Raw genomic sequence first — 16,837 nt, 5'->3', positions numbered from 1 at the left:
ATTTTACTTAATCTTCACTACAAAATTAATTTTTACAAATGAGGAAATATTCTTTTCCCAGTGCCACACAATTAGACCAGGTCCTAACCAAGATTTGGATCCAGATGAGGTTAACTTCAAGGCTAATATTATTAATCAGTGTAAGAATGATGGGTAGATGTAACAGTTCATAATAGCAGTAGGCAGAACCTATCATCTTTTCTATGATGTTAGCATAAGAAGCCAAGACATAAACTCTTCTCTTTAAAAAAAAATGTTGTCCAGAATCTTTTTGAAGTACTATTGTCTCTCAGATTTTTGGCCAAGGCCAAGTGTAAAGTATAGTGACATGCTGGTAAAGAGAAAATGTAATTCAGAAAACCTTGCAGCAGATGCAGTTGGCACGATCATTTTCTATTGCTGCATAGTGAATTATCATACATTAGGTTAAGAGAACAGTCCTTTATCAACTTCTTGTTCTATAAATGCAACCCAGCAAGGCTGGGTTCTACTCAGTGTTCTACAAGTCGGAAATGAAAGTTTTGCGTGGGCTGAATTGCTTTTTCCAGGCTCTGGGGAAAAACTGTGTCCACGCCCATTTTTGGTGTTGGCAGATTTTTACTTCCTCGTGGGTAGGACTGAGATCCCATACCATGCAGTTCCGTGTCACCTCACCCTTTTCATCCTCAGGACAGCAGGGGCAGGCTTGGTCCTTCTTGTACTGTTAACTGCTGGCACTTCCTTCAGTAATCAACGAGAATAAACCCTGTGTTTAAAAGGCCCATGCTAGGGACTGAGAAATGTGCCACCAATGATTAAGAGAACCTGCTGCTCTGTAGATGACCCTGGTTGGTTCCGGTTCATTTCCCTGCATCCACATGGGGAATGGCAAACCTGTTACTTCAAGTCCTGAAGATCTACTACCCTCTTCTGGTCTCCATAGGCATTTTGTACACTTTGTGCACATACATACATACAGGCAAAACATTCACATGCATTAAATATAAATAAATCTTTAAAAGCTTCATGTTGTATGGCCAAATCCACCTTTCTATATTACAAACGATAGATTTAGAATCTTTTTTTGAGACAGGGCTGTCTTGGAACTCACTGTAAACCAGGCTGGTCTCAAAACTCACAGAGGTCCACCTGCCTCTGCCCCCAAAGTGCTGGAATTAAAGGTGTGCAACCCCACACTGTGATTTGGAATCTTAATTATATTTGCCAGATTTCTTCACAGTACTTTTACCTTTTAAATATCCTGTATATATGCTGAAGATGGGACATTATGGAACTATCTTCGAATTCTGCCTACCATTGCCAGTTCTGAGTTTTCCAGGAGATTATTAATAGTTACCTACTAAATTCTGTTTTACTTCGAGCCCCTAAGACCCCCTTTCTCCATTGTGCAGTGGCTCCTGCAGTTCCTTCATGTGAAGTGCCCACTTCCGTTATGAGTGGAAGTGTTGTAGAGCTACGGTGTCAAGAAAAAGATGGAAATCCAGCCCCTGAATACACGTGGTTTAAAGATGGCACTGCTTTGCTGGGAAGCCAAAAACTTGGCAAACGCAACAGCTCATACACAATGAATACAAAATCCGGAACTCTGGTAAGGTCATTGCAGGTACTAAATGCTGTCATTGTGATGAAATGGTTATTAGAACTTAAAATTACAGAGAACTGAAGAGCAACATCATTACTTACTCAGTGGGGAGATAAGTAGCAGGGAAGAGGACAGTACATGTATTAATAAATGATGGAACAGGCTACCATGGGAAGTCGGGGACACAGTACAGGAAGCCAGGGAGCTGTACAAAGGTGTACTGTTTCCTTTAATTCTTTCTACTAGGGCAGTGTGGTGCAAAACCCAGATTTTCTGATGCTGGGGAAAGCACACAATTCTGTAGCCAATGAAAAGCAGGAGGGGCTGCCGCGGAATGAGGCCACGCTCTAACATTTTCCGCAGTCATCAGGAGCAGTCAGCAGGTCCGAGTGATCTTACACTGTGAAATTGGGCACAAAACCTGCTGTCACACTCTGCTATATTTACTCTTCAGATTTATTTTTTTCTGAGTGGGTGATAAAAGCCCCGAGGCAAGTCTGAAACACTGGGATCCACTCCCCTCAGGGAGCCTCAGCCCTGGTGGTGTATGGTAAGCATACCTCATGCCCACAGGGAGCTGAACCTGGGAGTGGGCTCTTTTCCCATCCCTCCAGCTCCCCGCCCCTTTCTGTTTTCCTTCAGAAACTCCAGCGGTATGAATGTACTGATTCAGATTATAACGCCTTTTATATCAAATTCTTACCCCTCATCACTTAGCAGGGAGAAATAGTAAGGGCTGAACTTTTATCTCTTCGGAATTTCCAAATATTCTGAAATTGTTATCATCTACAGTCCTGTAAACATCAGATGAGGTTTTCTGAGCCTTGGAGCTACTTCCTGACCACAGCTCTGGCTCTTCAGAGAAAGAGCTTATGGTCAGTGGACTTACTGTGACTGAGAAAGTGTACTGTAATTGGCTGTTTATTACTCTCTACTCTTTTGGCTCTTTTACTGTTTTAGAGGGCCTGCCACCCAGCTCCCAAATAAATACACAGAGGCTTATTCTTCGATACGAACACCAGCTTTAGCTTGTCTTGTTTCTAGCCAGCTTTTCTTGCGTTAACCTATCTACCTTTTGCCTCTGGGCTTTTTTTCCTTTTCTTCTTTCTGTATTCTTCCTTCTGCTCTTACCCGTGGCTGGCCGGCTGGGTGACCGGCCCCTTGCACCCTCCTCTCCTTGCTCTTGGTCCTTTCTTCCCCCTCTCCCAGATGTCTCCTGCTGTTTATTCTCTCTGTCTGCCAGACCCACCTATCCTTGCTCCTGCCTCACTATTGGCCAGTCAGCTCGTTATTAAACCATCAGGTGTTTTAGACAGGCAAAGAATCACAGCTTCACTGAGTTAAACAAACACAGCATAAACAAAAGCAACACATCTCTATATCATTAAACAAATGTTCCACCGCACAAACAAAAGTAAAACACCTTGAAAAAATATTCCACAGTAGTGCACTAGCCTTTCACTAGGGAGGCCTTCCTTTATGAATGGCACTTCCCAGAAATTAGAGATACTGAGGTGGCTTCCTGTAATGCTGGCTTCTTGAAGGCTAAAGAGGGAGGATCAGGAGTTTGCAGCCAGCCTGGGCAACACATATGGAGGAAGAGAGAGACAGATATTCTTGGATGTACTTTCCTTTTCCTATCAAATTAAACAGGTCTAGCTATTTACTTCTCAAAGTCCTGGAAGATCCTGGTAGATACGTACCACAATTCGCTAGAAAGACATAAAGTTCTGAGTCATTACAAAGGACAGACTCACTTGATGACAAAATGCAATGACATTAGTTATTTTATCAGTCTACTCACAGATTTACAGTTTAAAGGTCTGTTTATTTTTCCTTGTACAAATAGCAATTTAACATGATTTCCAAGATGGACAGTGGAGAATATTACTGCGAAGCCCGTAATTCTGTCGGATCCCGCAGGTGTCCTGGAAAACGAATGCAAGTAGGTAAGCATGGACTATTGAGAAGAACGGGTGTATGAGTAGAATGTAAATGTTTGATGGTTAAAGGAGCAAGGGATGGAAGGGGTTGAGTGACTTGAAGGACAGTTTTGTTTTCAGTCTCCCTCCTACCAAGGCAAGACAATTTAGCTTACACATAACATTTTACTTTCTCAAATAAATGCTTTAAAATGGGCCTTTGTAGGGAATCTGTCTTTCAAATCATGGCCAAGTGTGCTGTAGTATGTGTTGCTGGGGGCCCGCGTAAACTGCTGCCCCCAGCTTGCTAACATTTCACTCTCCACAGTGGCAGATACTTTCTTCACAGGGTTACAATAAAATAGTACAACAGTGTTCATGTGCTGTGAGTATTTGTGTTAGCCATATTGTTAGTAAGTCACTGATGATGGTGTGTCAATGCCCTGAAACACTAAGCTTATACTAATTGTAGGGTAAGTTTTCCAAAAGACAAATGGAATAGTTATGGATCTAGAGTGTTCAGACTGGAGCTACAGTATGTTATATTTCACAAAATGACTTTTAGAACCCCAAAGAATGACAGCTTATGGATCTTTCCTAGGAAATATGAGTTTTAGTGCATAACCTCCGCCCCACCATCACCCATAGGGATCAAAGCCAGGGCATGGGTGGATGTCAGAGAAGGGCTTCAGGGATTGCACTCAGGTGTTCAGGATAGATGGCAAGTGCCTTTACCCGCTGTCTTGCCAGTCCTAACATTTAAGATTTTGGCAAAGCTCGGTTCTTTATTTTCAACCAGTTTTGAGTCACACCTTGATATTAACTTAGTTAAATAGGTTTAGAAAGCACACGGATATCCTTAACATTGCTACCAAGGGGAGTTTTTACTTTATTTATTTTTATTCCATAGCATTCTGACTTAGGTGAATCCAGAGGAAAGAATATCAATGCAATGTAAAAAGTACAAACAATCACATAATTGTATTCTTATGTAGATAAAAAGTTAGAAAGACCCCCTTTTAGTTTTACTACTCTCAAACTATATACATATTTCCTTTTTTGTCAGTCATCTTTGTTTTTTATTTTTTAATAATATTTTTTTTATTTAGGTTAGAAACAATCTTGTTTCACATGTCAATCCCAGCTCCCCCTCTCTTCCCTCCTCCCCCGCCCTCTCCACCAGGTCTCCCCGTTCCCCACCCAATCTCCACTCTGATCCCCAGGGAGGGTGAGGCCCTCCATGGTGGATCTCCAGTGACTGTCATTTCATCAAGGGGAGCTTTTATGACTCTGTTGATTTAATGATGGCATCTGTCCATCTATTTAACATGAACTCACACATGCTTTATTTCACATTCCAGATCTTGTCAACATAAGTGGCATCATCGCAGCTGTAGTAGTGGTGACCTTCGTGATTTCTGTATGTGGCCTTAGTATATGCTATGCTCAGAGAAAAGGCTACTTTTCAAGTAAGTTGAATTCCCCCTTCTCAGATGTGTGATTTCCTAAAATACACAGATTTCTTTTTAAGGTGTACTGTTTCTCCTATGAAGTTCTGTCTACTCTGAAGAGTATTTTTACTGCTACTCTGCTATAGATAATTTCCACAACAACATGCATAAGGGTTTGTGATACACTGTGGCAAACAGAGCAGGGGTGGGGTGAGGTGGAGAATGCTTCCTTTTTGAGGAATTCTAGGCAATTCCCTGGAATGTGTGAGAATCATCCTTGGAATAGAACAGCACAAAGACATTCATTGTAGACAAATGTTTGTACTAACGTATGTGTGACATCCTTATATTTTAAGTTGGAATTACGACTTTCAGGATAGACATTGATTCCTAATTTTACAACCACCAGTGAAATGCTTCAGTATAGAACAGTGGAATGTTGAATGTCTAAATTAGTACAACTACCAAGTAAATTGTCAACCAAAGCTAGAAGCCTAGTTGGGCATGGTGGTATATCTGGGATCGTAGTACTGGGAGCAGGGTAGCGTAGTGAGAATAGCGAGTGAGTCCAGCCTGGGCTGTATAGTGAGAGCCTATTTCAGAAAAAAAATTACAAAGCAACACCAAGGAACACACATAGACCCTACTGAATTAGAGATACTTCCAGACGACGTTTTTAGTTCTTTGTGGTTAGAACTATTATAACTGCTAGGCTGTGGCGGCACACACCTTTAATCCCAGCACTCGGGAGGCAGAGGCAGGCAGATTTCTGTGAGTTTGAGACCAGCTTGGTCCACAAGAGCTAGTTCCAGGACAGCCTCTAAAGCCACAGAGAAACCCTGTCTCAACATCCCCCCCACCCAAAAAAAGAGCTATTGTAACTTCAAAATCCATTTGACTATGCCGTTAGATGGATATACATTTCTGAGATTTAAACACATTTTATTATTTTGATGTATTCCCTCTTTCCCTGCGTCTAAATTTATGAAAGTGCAAGAGCTTCCACTTGCTGCATTGACAAAAGGGTATGAAGTTGAATTTTTAAATGAAATAATAAATTACACTGGGAATGGATTTTACACCCATCGCTTAATAATGGATATCAGTTTTAAAATTTAGGTTGAAAATTATTCATACCAAAATAAAATAAAATCACACCGAGTGTTGGTGGTGCACACCTTTAATCCCATCACTACGGAAACAGAGGCAGGTGGATCTCTGAGAGTTCAAGGCCAACCTGGTCTACAGAGTGAGTTCCAGGACTGGCTCCATAGCTACTGAAAAACCTTGTCTGAAAAAAAAAAAACAAAAATAAAACAAAACCAAAGGATAGCAAAGTAAATCTTTTTTTTTTTTTTTTTTTTTTTTTTGGTTTTTCGAGACAGGGTTTCTCTATATTATTTTGGAGGCTGTCCTGGAACTTGCTCTGTAGACCAGGCTGGCCTCAAACTCACAGAGATCCGCCTGCCTCTGCCTCCCGAGTGCTGGGATTAAAGGCATGCACCACCAACCCATAAGTAAATCTTTTTTTTTTTTTATTTGGGGGGTCCAGATCAGTCCCATTCTGGCCTCCCCACTGTGGGTCTGGGGTCCAAGAGCACTCCCCTGTTCAGATCAGCTGTCTCTGCTGGTTTTGCCAGCCCATTCTTTGCCAATTTGCTCATCACTCCTCTCTCTCTGTCACTGGGTTCCTTGGGTTCAGTTCAGTGCTTAGTTAAATCTTATATATCAGAAATGTTTCCATGAAAACTGGTTCAAGGTAACTCCTTATTCTTAGCTACTGCTGGGCACGGAGCTCACACATGTAATTACAACACTCACGAGGCTGATGCAAGGCCAACTTGGTCTACAGAATACGACCCCGTGTTAAGAAAAAACAAACAGAGTGAACTGTTGTGTGAATGAGGGTGCAGTCTAGCTTAGCCTCGCCTATTTCATGAATAGAATCTAGCTGTGTCCCCCTGCTGGTCACCAGTGAAAGTATAAACAAAATCATCATTCAAAATTCTTGTCATTTTTACCTACTTAGAAAAATACCCGGGATGGAGAGATGGCTCAGAGGTTAAGAGCACTGACTGCTCTTCCAGAGGTCATGAGTTCAATTCCCAGCAACCACATGGTGGCTCACAACCATCTGTAATGAGATCTGGTGCCCTCTTCTGGTGTGTAGATGTACATGGAGGCAGGGTGTTGTGTTTGCAATAAATAAATAAATCTTTAAAAAAAAAAAGAAAAATACCCTGATGATTTTTAGATGAAGAGTCAATAAAGATTCTTTTCTTAAAATACTGAGAGTTGAGACAGGGGTTAAGAGTTCAATTAGTTAAGCTTATTACCTCTATTTTCTTATGGCAGAAAACCTGTCCAAGGGAATTGAGTTTTTGAACTTGTGTTTGAGATCAGCATCAGCAAACTATAACTTCCGGCTAAATCCAGTTTATATCTGTTTTTCTTTTCCTTCTACTTTTATTTCCCTGGTACGAGAAAACAGACCTAAGACTTTGTACATGCCAGAACACTGCTCCATTACTGAGCAATATGGCCAGCTTTCCTTTTGCTTTTTGAATTTGAGACAGGTCTCACTTAAGTTGCCCAGGCTAGCCTTGAACTTGTGATCACCCTGCCTTAGTTTCCCAAGTATCTGGGATTACAGGTTAGCACCACCAAGCCCAGCTCCTACCTCATTTTCTAGAGTTTATAAGCTAATTTTTACAGAGGCAAACTTGAAATTACTTAACACTACCTTGGGAATCACATTTCAAAGAAATATTAGTCCTACACCAAAAGAATCCTGTAATTTTAATTAATAAGCTGATGAGATGATTATTATACTTTAATTTTTAATAACATTTTTGAAATTTTGTTTTCTTCTTGATTATGTGAGCAAGTCCAAAGTATCCTTGATTTTACCCGAGCCCTCAAAGCCCAAACATTTGTTGTACGTATGACCTTTCATAAGAAATTTTCATTTAGAAGGTACATATGTTACAGGTGAGACTCAAACAGAGGCAAGCCAAAGTCATTGTAGATAGAGCGGATATTAATTCTTGCACTAATAATATATACTTGTTCTTTTCCAGAAGAAGCATCCTTCCAGTAAGTATCCTTTCATAATACATTTTCTTCAAATCTTTTATTCTTTAATCATCTGTTTAATGTCAAAAGTAGTTTATTTGTGTAGAGTAATCCTGTTGGAAGTTCGTAAAGAAATACAAACTACCTCTGTCCTTGTGCCTGCTTATAAATGACAAGAAGCATTTGTAGACATTTCCATAGTACAACATTAAAGACACCATTTCTATATTTCACTAAACTGAAATTTTTCAAATAAGCTTTCTCTTAGTAACTTTTACACTTAGCTGAAATTTAATCAGTTTTGTGCCCAACGCTGCTCTAGGCACTGCCATTATATCAATTTCAGGTGTGTGTGGTTTTTTAAAAATTTATTTATTATGCATACACACGCCAGAAGAGGGCACCAGATCTCAATATAGATGGTTGTGAGCCACCATGTGGTTGCTGGGAATTGAACTCAGTACCTCTTGGAACAGCAGCCAGTACTTAACCTGAGCCATTTCTACAGCCCCCGTATCAGTTCTTTAAAAAGGCCAAAACACCCACAAAACTCTATATTGAAAATCATGGATTGAAATAAGTACCAATATGGAGCATACATTCCAGTAGCAGACAGTAACTAACCCTGTACACTCTACAGCTTTTCAGAGGGTGACAAGAACTGTGGAGGAAAAGCAAACAGGTAAAATACGGGAGTGGAGATTATCATTTAAATAGAGGGTCTAGAAGGGACACAGACCGAGAGGAAGCAAGCCAAGCAGATGTTCACAATGATGCTTTCGCAGAAGGGGGAGAAAGAAATGAAAGAGCCCAAGGTCGGGATGCCCACTGTATCAGACGGTATGAAGATGAGATTGTGCTCCCAGCAGTATGGGAAAGAGGTGTAGACAGGAGTTTCTGCCTTGCCCAGTCCCACAGTCCTTCAGTCCCAAATAAACACACAGACGCTTATATTAATTATAAACTGTTTGGCCTATTGCTCAGGCTTCTTACTAACAAGCTCTTACAACTTAAATTAACACATAATACTTATCTATGTTTAGTCATGTGGCTTGGTACCTTTTCTCAGTATGGCATTCTCTTCTTGCTTCCTCTCTGGCTGGCAACTGCTCCTCTGCTGTCCTCTACCCAGAATTCTGGTTTGGTAGCCCCACCTATATTTCCTGCCTGGCTACTGGGCAATCAGCATTTGATTAAACCAGTATGAGTGACAAATCTTTACGGTGAACAAGAGCGTTGTCCTACGTCAGAGAGGCAATGAGCACACAAAAGCATTGGGGGAGAGGTTATACAGAGATGCTGCCAAGCAGTTTTGAGGATTTTTTTTTTTTTTTTTTTTTTTAGTTTTGAGGATTTTTGAGGCATTTGGTTTTGGTTCTAAGTAACATAGGACATCTATGAAGGGCTGTACACATCTTTTAAATGTTTAATTCTTTAATGTTTATCTTGGTTTCTCTGTTAGGAATAAGCTTTAAGGGGGAAAAAGAGTGATAGCAGGTAGACCAATTAGAAAACGAACAGTAACCAAGACAAGACACAACACAGCTTATGGTGTGGGAGTACGTGAGGGCTTATAGCATAGTGGATATATTTTCAGCAATGGAGTGATCTAGAAAGGAAAGTGGGAGGTGGACTCAGTTAAAAGAACATGCCCTCTACTCGCTTCTGTATTTGATAAGCACGTTAAACTACTAAGCAGACATAATCAGCAACAGAAGGTATATGAATCTGGAGTCTGGGAGAACATCTTTTTCTTTTTTAGTCTATGTGTCTGAGTGTATGTCTGTGTACCAGTGCATACAGTATCCATCGAGGCTAGAAGAGGGTGTTAGATCTCCAGGAGCTGGAATCACAGATGGTTGTGAGCCACTGACTGTATAGGTGCTGGGAGCCCAGTTTTTTTTTTTTACAAGATTAGTAAGTGCTTTTTTTTTTGGTTTTACGAGACAGGATTTCTCTGTATTGTTTTGGAGGCTGTCGGTCCAGCCTGGCCTGGAACTCACAGAGATCCACCTGTCTCTGCCTCCTGAGTGCTGGGATTAAAGGAGTGCGCCACCACCGCCCAGCTAGTAAGTGCTCTTAACCACAGAGACATCTCTCTAACCCCTGGGGGCAAATATCTCAATTGCTAATAACAATCTTGGAGTCACGAATAAGACATGGATAAGATCATCAAAGTCCCAGTTTTGTTCCACTTGATCTGTCTGTGACTGACCTCCCTTTATAAATGGGCATGGCCATTTCCCCTTTACATAGTCCTCCCTCTCCCCAGCTGGCATGGCTTCTCTTAAATCCTTTGAAGACTCATCTGTCATTGAGTTCTGATTCCCAGATGCCTGCCTCAACCCCAGTGTCCCAATCTCATGGTATCCAAGGTCAAAGTCTAAGATGTCAGGATTAGTGAAGGGGAAATTAAGAACAGAGCAGCCTGGGTATGGAACCACTACCCACTCCCACCCCAACTGTGAGCATTTCAATGTTTTATTAAGATGCAGGGTGATTGGAGGGTTTTGAATAGAGTGAAAAGGGATCTTAAATAGAATGAGGGAGATTTATACTCTCTTAATTTGAGCCTCTGTGGAATCTGGCAGGAGTCTTCGTAATCCAAGAAGGAGCATTTTATTTCTTTACACCTTATGTCTACTCATGAAATTCATAGTCTTCAAACTCATTGAGCTTCTACAAGAACCCCAATCAACACATAAAACTATCCATGGACAAATGAAATTTTGGATTATAATAATTGAACTTTTAATAATTAATACATCAGGCTGAAAATAAATCTTTTATCTTTGTATTCAACAAAATCATTTTAGCATGTTAGCCTTAGGCTGTATTTTGCTGCTCAGGGTTTCACACGAACCTGCAGTTTGTTGCATGGCTTCTCTAGTTGCTGTCTATAAGTGTCAGGAACCCAGTCTGGGCTGCTGGTTTTTCTTCCTGCCTGGATAAGATAGATAGTCCTGATGAATGAGAATGGGTTTCGGGATTAGAAGTAATAATATAGTAAATACTGTCTTTATGTTTTACAAACAGAAAGGGTAGTCCTGCATCTAAAGCCACCACAATGAGTGAAAATGTGAGTACCATTAAAGCATTTTTAATATTTAGGAGAAATGAAACAAATGTGTGGATATTGTGATTTCATTTTTAATACTTTAGATTAGTGTCTACCAGTGGCACACTAAAGGATCTAGTAAATGTTAGAGCTTCCTTTCCATCTGGGTTGGCATGGTGAAGATGTCTGGCATTTACAGAGCAAGTGATTTTCATCATATTTCTGTTGTGACTGAGTCTGGCATTTTCAGTCATTTTTGATAGATGAGGAAACTGAGTACAAGTTCTCACAGGCTAACACTGGTGGAGGTGGAGCCCAGGTAGCCTGTGTCTTTGAAGTCTGACCCAGTAGATGGCTACTAGCATGCTATAGTTCTAGAACTTGCTTATCCAAGCATTTGGTAATGTTAGGGATAGAAACTAGCATGTTACTGCAGTAAAAGAAATTACCATCTATTTGAGATCACTTAGAGAACATCATTTGGACCTGCTGGACTACTTTTTGGTAATATAATAGAAGGGAGACACCCAACATTCTCAGAAGCTTAAGCCCTTTCCTGAGAAGAGGATTCCAGAACCCCTTAGAACGCTAGGGAAGGGAGTCTCAGCTTCTTCCAGAAAAACTCGGGCATCAGCACCTTAAACATTTAGTTGATTCCAGTAGACAGCAGTATTTAATGCCCACTTACTGCTCTGTAAAGCTTAGGATCTATGACAGAAGTCACCATATTGTGTTTACGATACTGTTCTTTAATTAGAGGATCTGTAATTTACAAAGACTAGCATTAAGATTGGGATAAGGTCATTCTATCCTGTCAATGATAAAAAGGACTGTGTCTCTGAATTAACAGGGACTCTTTCTCTCTCTCCCCTCCCTCAACCCCCGCTCCTTCCTCTCAGTTACCCTCATCCGCTCAAGTCTCCAGTTCCGTTTGGTTCTCTGGTAGTGTTCCCCACCTAAGAGCTGGGCCACAATGCTCTACTGTACGCCCTGTGCACTATTGGATGAGCAGCAACAGTGCCCTAGCACATGCCCAACAAGCCACACTCCTCTTGCTCTAACTCCCACCTATTTACTCTCAGAAAAGCTCAAGCTACCTGGCTTCTAGCTTTCACTTAATTGTCCATAAAATTAGGGTTAGTTACATATATGCTAACTGTAACTCTAAGAATCTTAGTTTGATAGTCTTAGGATTTATATGAATGTATTTATATATGAAGTAGCACATTATATTTAGAATTTTTTATTTCTTTTCTAGGATTTCAAGCACACAAAATCCTTTATAATTTAAAAGAATTCTACTTTCAAGATGCACCAAACCACAGTTGTCACACATTTGCAGAGATGGATGAGGAAATGACATCATAATTTTTATGACCTTTAGTTCGTTCACCTGAAGTTGTTATTTTAAGCAAAGATTTCTTGTTATCACCTAAAATATAATCCGGCATCTTGTGTCTGACCCGAAGAGAAGGGAAATAGCTGGTAATATTCAGTTTTGTGAAATGCAAATGAATGTCCTAAGTTTTAGAAAGTTTAACATATCATATTGACTGTGACGCTAATCCAAGAGGCAAGTGCACACTGCATGTGCTCTCTCTGAGCAAGAGTGGCCTGTGTTCAGGAAAGACTCTAAAGAATGGAAACTCTGGTCTCAGAATTCCCAGCAGGACCTCCTTTTTCTTACCTCTAAATAACCCTACTGCTGTGGTCCTTTTGTCTCTAATGTACTCACGAGGGAAGCCCCGGGCTGCATCTCAGGCCCAAGGATTTGCACTTTGTTTACTTCCACTTCTCAGAACCAAAACCAACATGGATGGAGCTGCTTGCTGCTATTTCCATTTCCTGGGACTCCTTTGGAGAGGTTCAGTGACCTGGACATCAGAACACACTACGAGAACCTACACAACTTTGTAGACACCTTTCTCTGCATGAGTGGTGACCTTACATCAGTCTCTAAAAACAAGTCTGAGCTGAGCTAGTCCCTCCCTCACTGCTGAGGACAAGGGGTTGCCAATCTGCTTACAATGAAAAGGGGGCATGGAGGAGAGAAGCATTTGCCCTGTATGCAAAATGTGAATGAGCGAGGTCATTCTGACTCCCAGCTTGCTCGATACAGCAAGGGCACACGAGGAACTCTCATGTTTTCTGAACTGTTTAACCACAAAGGGCACCAGCTGTTGTCAGAATATGAAATTCCAAGGACTTAACAATAAAAACCAAACCTGTTTGGGACAGGCTTACCCCTATTGAAAACAAAATTTAAGTAGGAGTGTCTAGTTCTAGGTAATAGCCTGGAAAGGTCATTCATGTCAGCTTTGAACATGGTCAAATTAGCTTCAAAAGAATTTGTTCTTTCTACCTGAAAGGCAAAGCAGATTCAGGTCTCCCTGAACAGATGGAAGAGGTGGTCACTGAGTAGTGATCAGGTCACTGAGGAGTTGCCCACTGCCATACTGCTCTGCTGTAACTTTGTGGCCTCGAATCCTTCTCAACAGACTCCTTTCTAAAAGTCTAACTTCTGTGACATGGCTCTGCTCTCAAGGTCAGATTCACACTGAGTCGAGCCAGCAAACTCTACAAAGAACAAGACAGTAGACATTTTAACTCCCACAGTTCCTGTTGCAACCACTCAACTCTGTCACACGATGTAGAGAACAAGCAAGCAAGTGTGCCTCTGTTCCAATAAAAGTTTCAGGTGGGAATTGCCCACCTGCCCAATCTCCTCACTCCTGGTACCAAATGACAAAGAAACACCTGTGGTGTATAGGGAATCAGTGGAAGTGTTGCCTATGCCATGAGAATGAGATTTGCTTTGGTAGAAGGAATGCTGTCCTTCTGCAGTAGATATATAACTTTCAAGGATGCCTCTTCAGGCCATATACCACCATCATAAGATCAACCCTTTAACTTAAATGACACAAATCCATAGTGTAAGAGAACAATTATGTAGTGCCTTAATTTTGCTAATAGGTATAAAGCTTCCTTTTAAGACACTGAAGCCTAAAGATTCACTTTATGCAACGTAAAAACCTAAAAGTCTGTGCCACATACTTGTTATACATTATTAACTAAAACACTATACACAGCTAAGCAGAAATCATTGACTAAAGAAGATGTTCTTCTACACAAAGGCTGTAATTGCAAGCACTAATTTTCTAGATAAGTCTATCAGGGGTCACTGCCATTCATACTTGTCCATTTGCAGTTTTCTGAATCTTAAACATGAAAAGTTTAACAACATCAAATTATAGTTTGTAGCCATTTTGATTGTGTTTTTCTACAGTGGACCTGTGATAGGGCTCTCGAAACTATGGTCACAACTTTTGTTTTAGTACTGTTGCTACTGAAACTAGAGCCAACTTATTTTTAGTTAGGGTGGGGGTTAACTTACCTAAGTATGAGTGTTTATTTTCAATACAACTTTACAAAGAACTTCCTTCATTCTACAGCTCACTCAGGATTAAAGTCCACATTACAAAAATAGCTACAGGCAGTTCAGCTTTTAAGCTCCATTCAACAGAGCAGGAGGAAGTCACTCACCTATTGTTCAGTAAAAGCCAGGAAACCCCTCCCTCTTACCACCTGCCACTGTGAGGTAGCTCTTCAACAGCTTGAGATGGGAATCTCACCATCGCTCAGCTTGGATACCTGCCAACTTCTAAGGCAGAGAATAAAAAGGGAAAACTACTTAGTGGATGCTTTGTGTGTGTGAGGTTGCGGATAAGGAGTGCAGTCCCATCCTCTTCTCAGAGGAATAAAGAGGAGCCTCACGTTTCAGCGTTGGTGACTTCGCAGGGTTGCAGTGCAGTTGCTGGAGGGGTTGGGGTCTTTGTGAACACATGTCCCCCTGACCCACGGTTCACACTTTTTTTTCATTTTAAATTCTCCAGTCCCTCTACTTTCTCTTCATCCCAGCAACATCTGGCTCATCCACCCTTCCCTGGTCCTCAAACATAGCTTCATCACTCTGATTTCCAGATTGCTGACTTGGTATTTTAAAATGTATCTTACAAAGTAACATTTCCAATTATATTTCATTTTGGTGGATTAGTTGTCTCCTGCCCCCTTTCCTATGCAAGGCCATCATGGCTCTCGGTATTCTCCTTACATTCTGTCCAATGATGGGGGAGGTCCTTCTGTATGCTGTGAGTATGTTTCTCTTATTGGTTGATGAATAAAACACTGATTGGCCAGTGGCCAGGCAGGAGGTATCAGCAGGGTTACCAGACGGGGAGAATTCTGGGGAGAGGATGCACAGAGAAGATGCCAGAAAGACGCCATGTAGCTGACGAGGGAGCAAGAGGGCCAGGTATCACCGTTAAGCAAAGACAAAGTGGAGATAAGTAGATTAATAGAAATGGGTTGATAATTAAGAGAGAGCTAGCCAATAAGATTGCGCCATTGCCAAAAAGGTTATAATTAATTTAAGTCTCTGTGTGTTTATTTGGAACTAGAAAGCTGGGCCTGCAGGACCAGGAGGGACAGGAACTCCATCTTCGTTCCTATCTTCCCCACCCGACTCTTAAGTCTATCTCATCTCATGGACCCCTCCCTCCCTGGATTCTACTCACATCCCCTCCCACCTAGATACACACTCAGTAGCTGGAAGCTAGAATTCAAAGCTATGTGTGGCATTTGTGTTTGAGCCTAATCCTTCCAGTTCCATCCGTTTTCTGGCAATTTCCTTTTTCTTCTAATGCTAGTTAGTCATCAACAATGTTATATGTAAATCCTAGCCACACAGCCACCCCATCCCATCTCTAACCTCCTCGTGGTGCCATTAAAACTGGTCTGCCAGGTTTTAGTTATTTCTTTCTGGGGCCTTCTCTCAAGAACCTCTTTCAATCACTTACCCTCTCCTGCTTGCTCTAAGGCATCCTTCTCTCACCCCATCTGACAGTTTGCCTACATACTGTGGTGTCTAACTCCCTTCCCTCTTCCCCTGGCTAACTATCACTCTTCCTTTATCTAAGCAAGTCTACATTGCACAGCTGGGAATCCTGTCCCCTTACATGTAAGTTCTCATATTATATCCCACTGTCTTCATTGGTTGCATTATTTATTATTCACCGATCAAACTGAACTGTTTGTCTTTACAAGGTATTCTGCCCTTTTGAATACATTTCTTTACAGTACTTCCCTTAGAATGCTAGTCCTCATTACAAGCTATGGAAATTCTATCTACTCCTAACAGACAAGCCAGATTCAACTCTCTAGCACAGCCTTCTCATTCCCTAACTGCAAGTTTCTTCTCTGAATTCCCAAGGTATTTGATTCTTTTGTGATATTTATTTGTTTCTGTGTTATAGCACAGATAGGTATGGACATATCTGAACCTCTCTACCAATCTGAAACTCCAAGAAAAGACCAATTCATGCTGTACAGGTCTTCATAAACCCTAAGGTAGTTAACAGTATCTAACATGAAAACATGCTGAATACTTGTTAAGCACAAGGAATGGTTAAGTGTAAGCATCTATTTAGGATATTAATAAAACATTATATTCTGATACAACTCAGTTTGTGGTCTATGAATTATTACTACATGAATTTACAATGACAGAAATTATTTTCCATTCTAACAATTAGGTCTCCATTTCCACACAAATTTTTTTACATATGCGAGTAGCTGCCTACATGTACTGTGCACCACACGCATGGCTTGTGCCGTGAGACATCAGAAGGAATCAGATGTCCTGGAGCCAGAGACAGATGGTTGTGAGCTGCCATCTCTCCACAGACACACC

General features: G+C 41.1%; 1 protein-coding gene across 4 annotated transcripts in view; it reads left to right on the top strand.

Annotated features, from left to right (window-relative positions):
• The window catches only part of Jam2 (junctional adhesion molecule 2), a 46,395-nt gene extending 29,790 nt beyond the window's left edge, over positions 1-16,605 (top strand). For 2 of the 4 annotated variants that reach the window (XM_013116223.3, XM_040750554.1), the window contains exons 5-11: positions 1,392-1,588; positions 3,432-3,531; positions 4,866-4,973; positions 8,036-8,051; positions 8,671-8,712; positions 11,067-11,109; positions 12,347-16,605. In XM_013116223.3, the coding sequence (XP_012971677.1) occupies positions 1,392-1,588; positions 3,432-3,531; positions 4,866-4,973; positions 8,036-8,051; positions 8,671-8,712; positions 11,067-11,109; positions 12,347-12,379 (539 nt within the window). In that variant the 3' untranslated portion in view covers positions 12,380-16,605. The remainder of the gene's footprint in view (positions 1-1,391; positions 1,589-3,431; positions 3,532-4,865; positions 4,974-8,035; positions 8,052-8,670; positions 8,713-11,066; positions 11,110-12,346) is intronic. The other 2 variants (XM_005073864.4, XM_040750555.1) reach the window with 1 other exon arrangement.
• The last annotated feature ends 232 nt before the right edge of the window (positions 16,606-16,837 follow it).

Source organism: Mesocricetus auratus, unplaced genomic scaffold, assembly GCF_017639785.1.
Source record: "Mesocricetus auratus isolate SY011 unplaced genomic scaffold, BCM_Maur_2.0 Super-Scaffold_100008, whole genome shotgun sequence".
NCBI classification, from domain to species: domain Eukaryota; kingdom Metazoa; phylum Chordata; class Mammalia; order Rodentia; family Cricetidae; genus Mesocricetus; species Mesocricetus auratus.
Note: the sequence above shows the minus strand (reverse complement) of the source record. Positions and strands in the feature narration are given on the sequence as shown.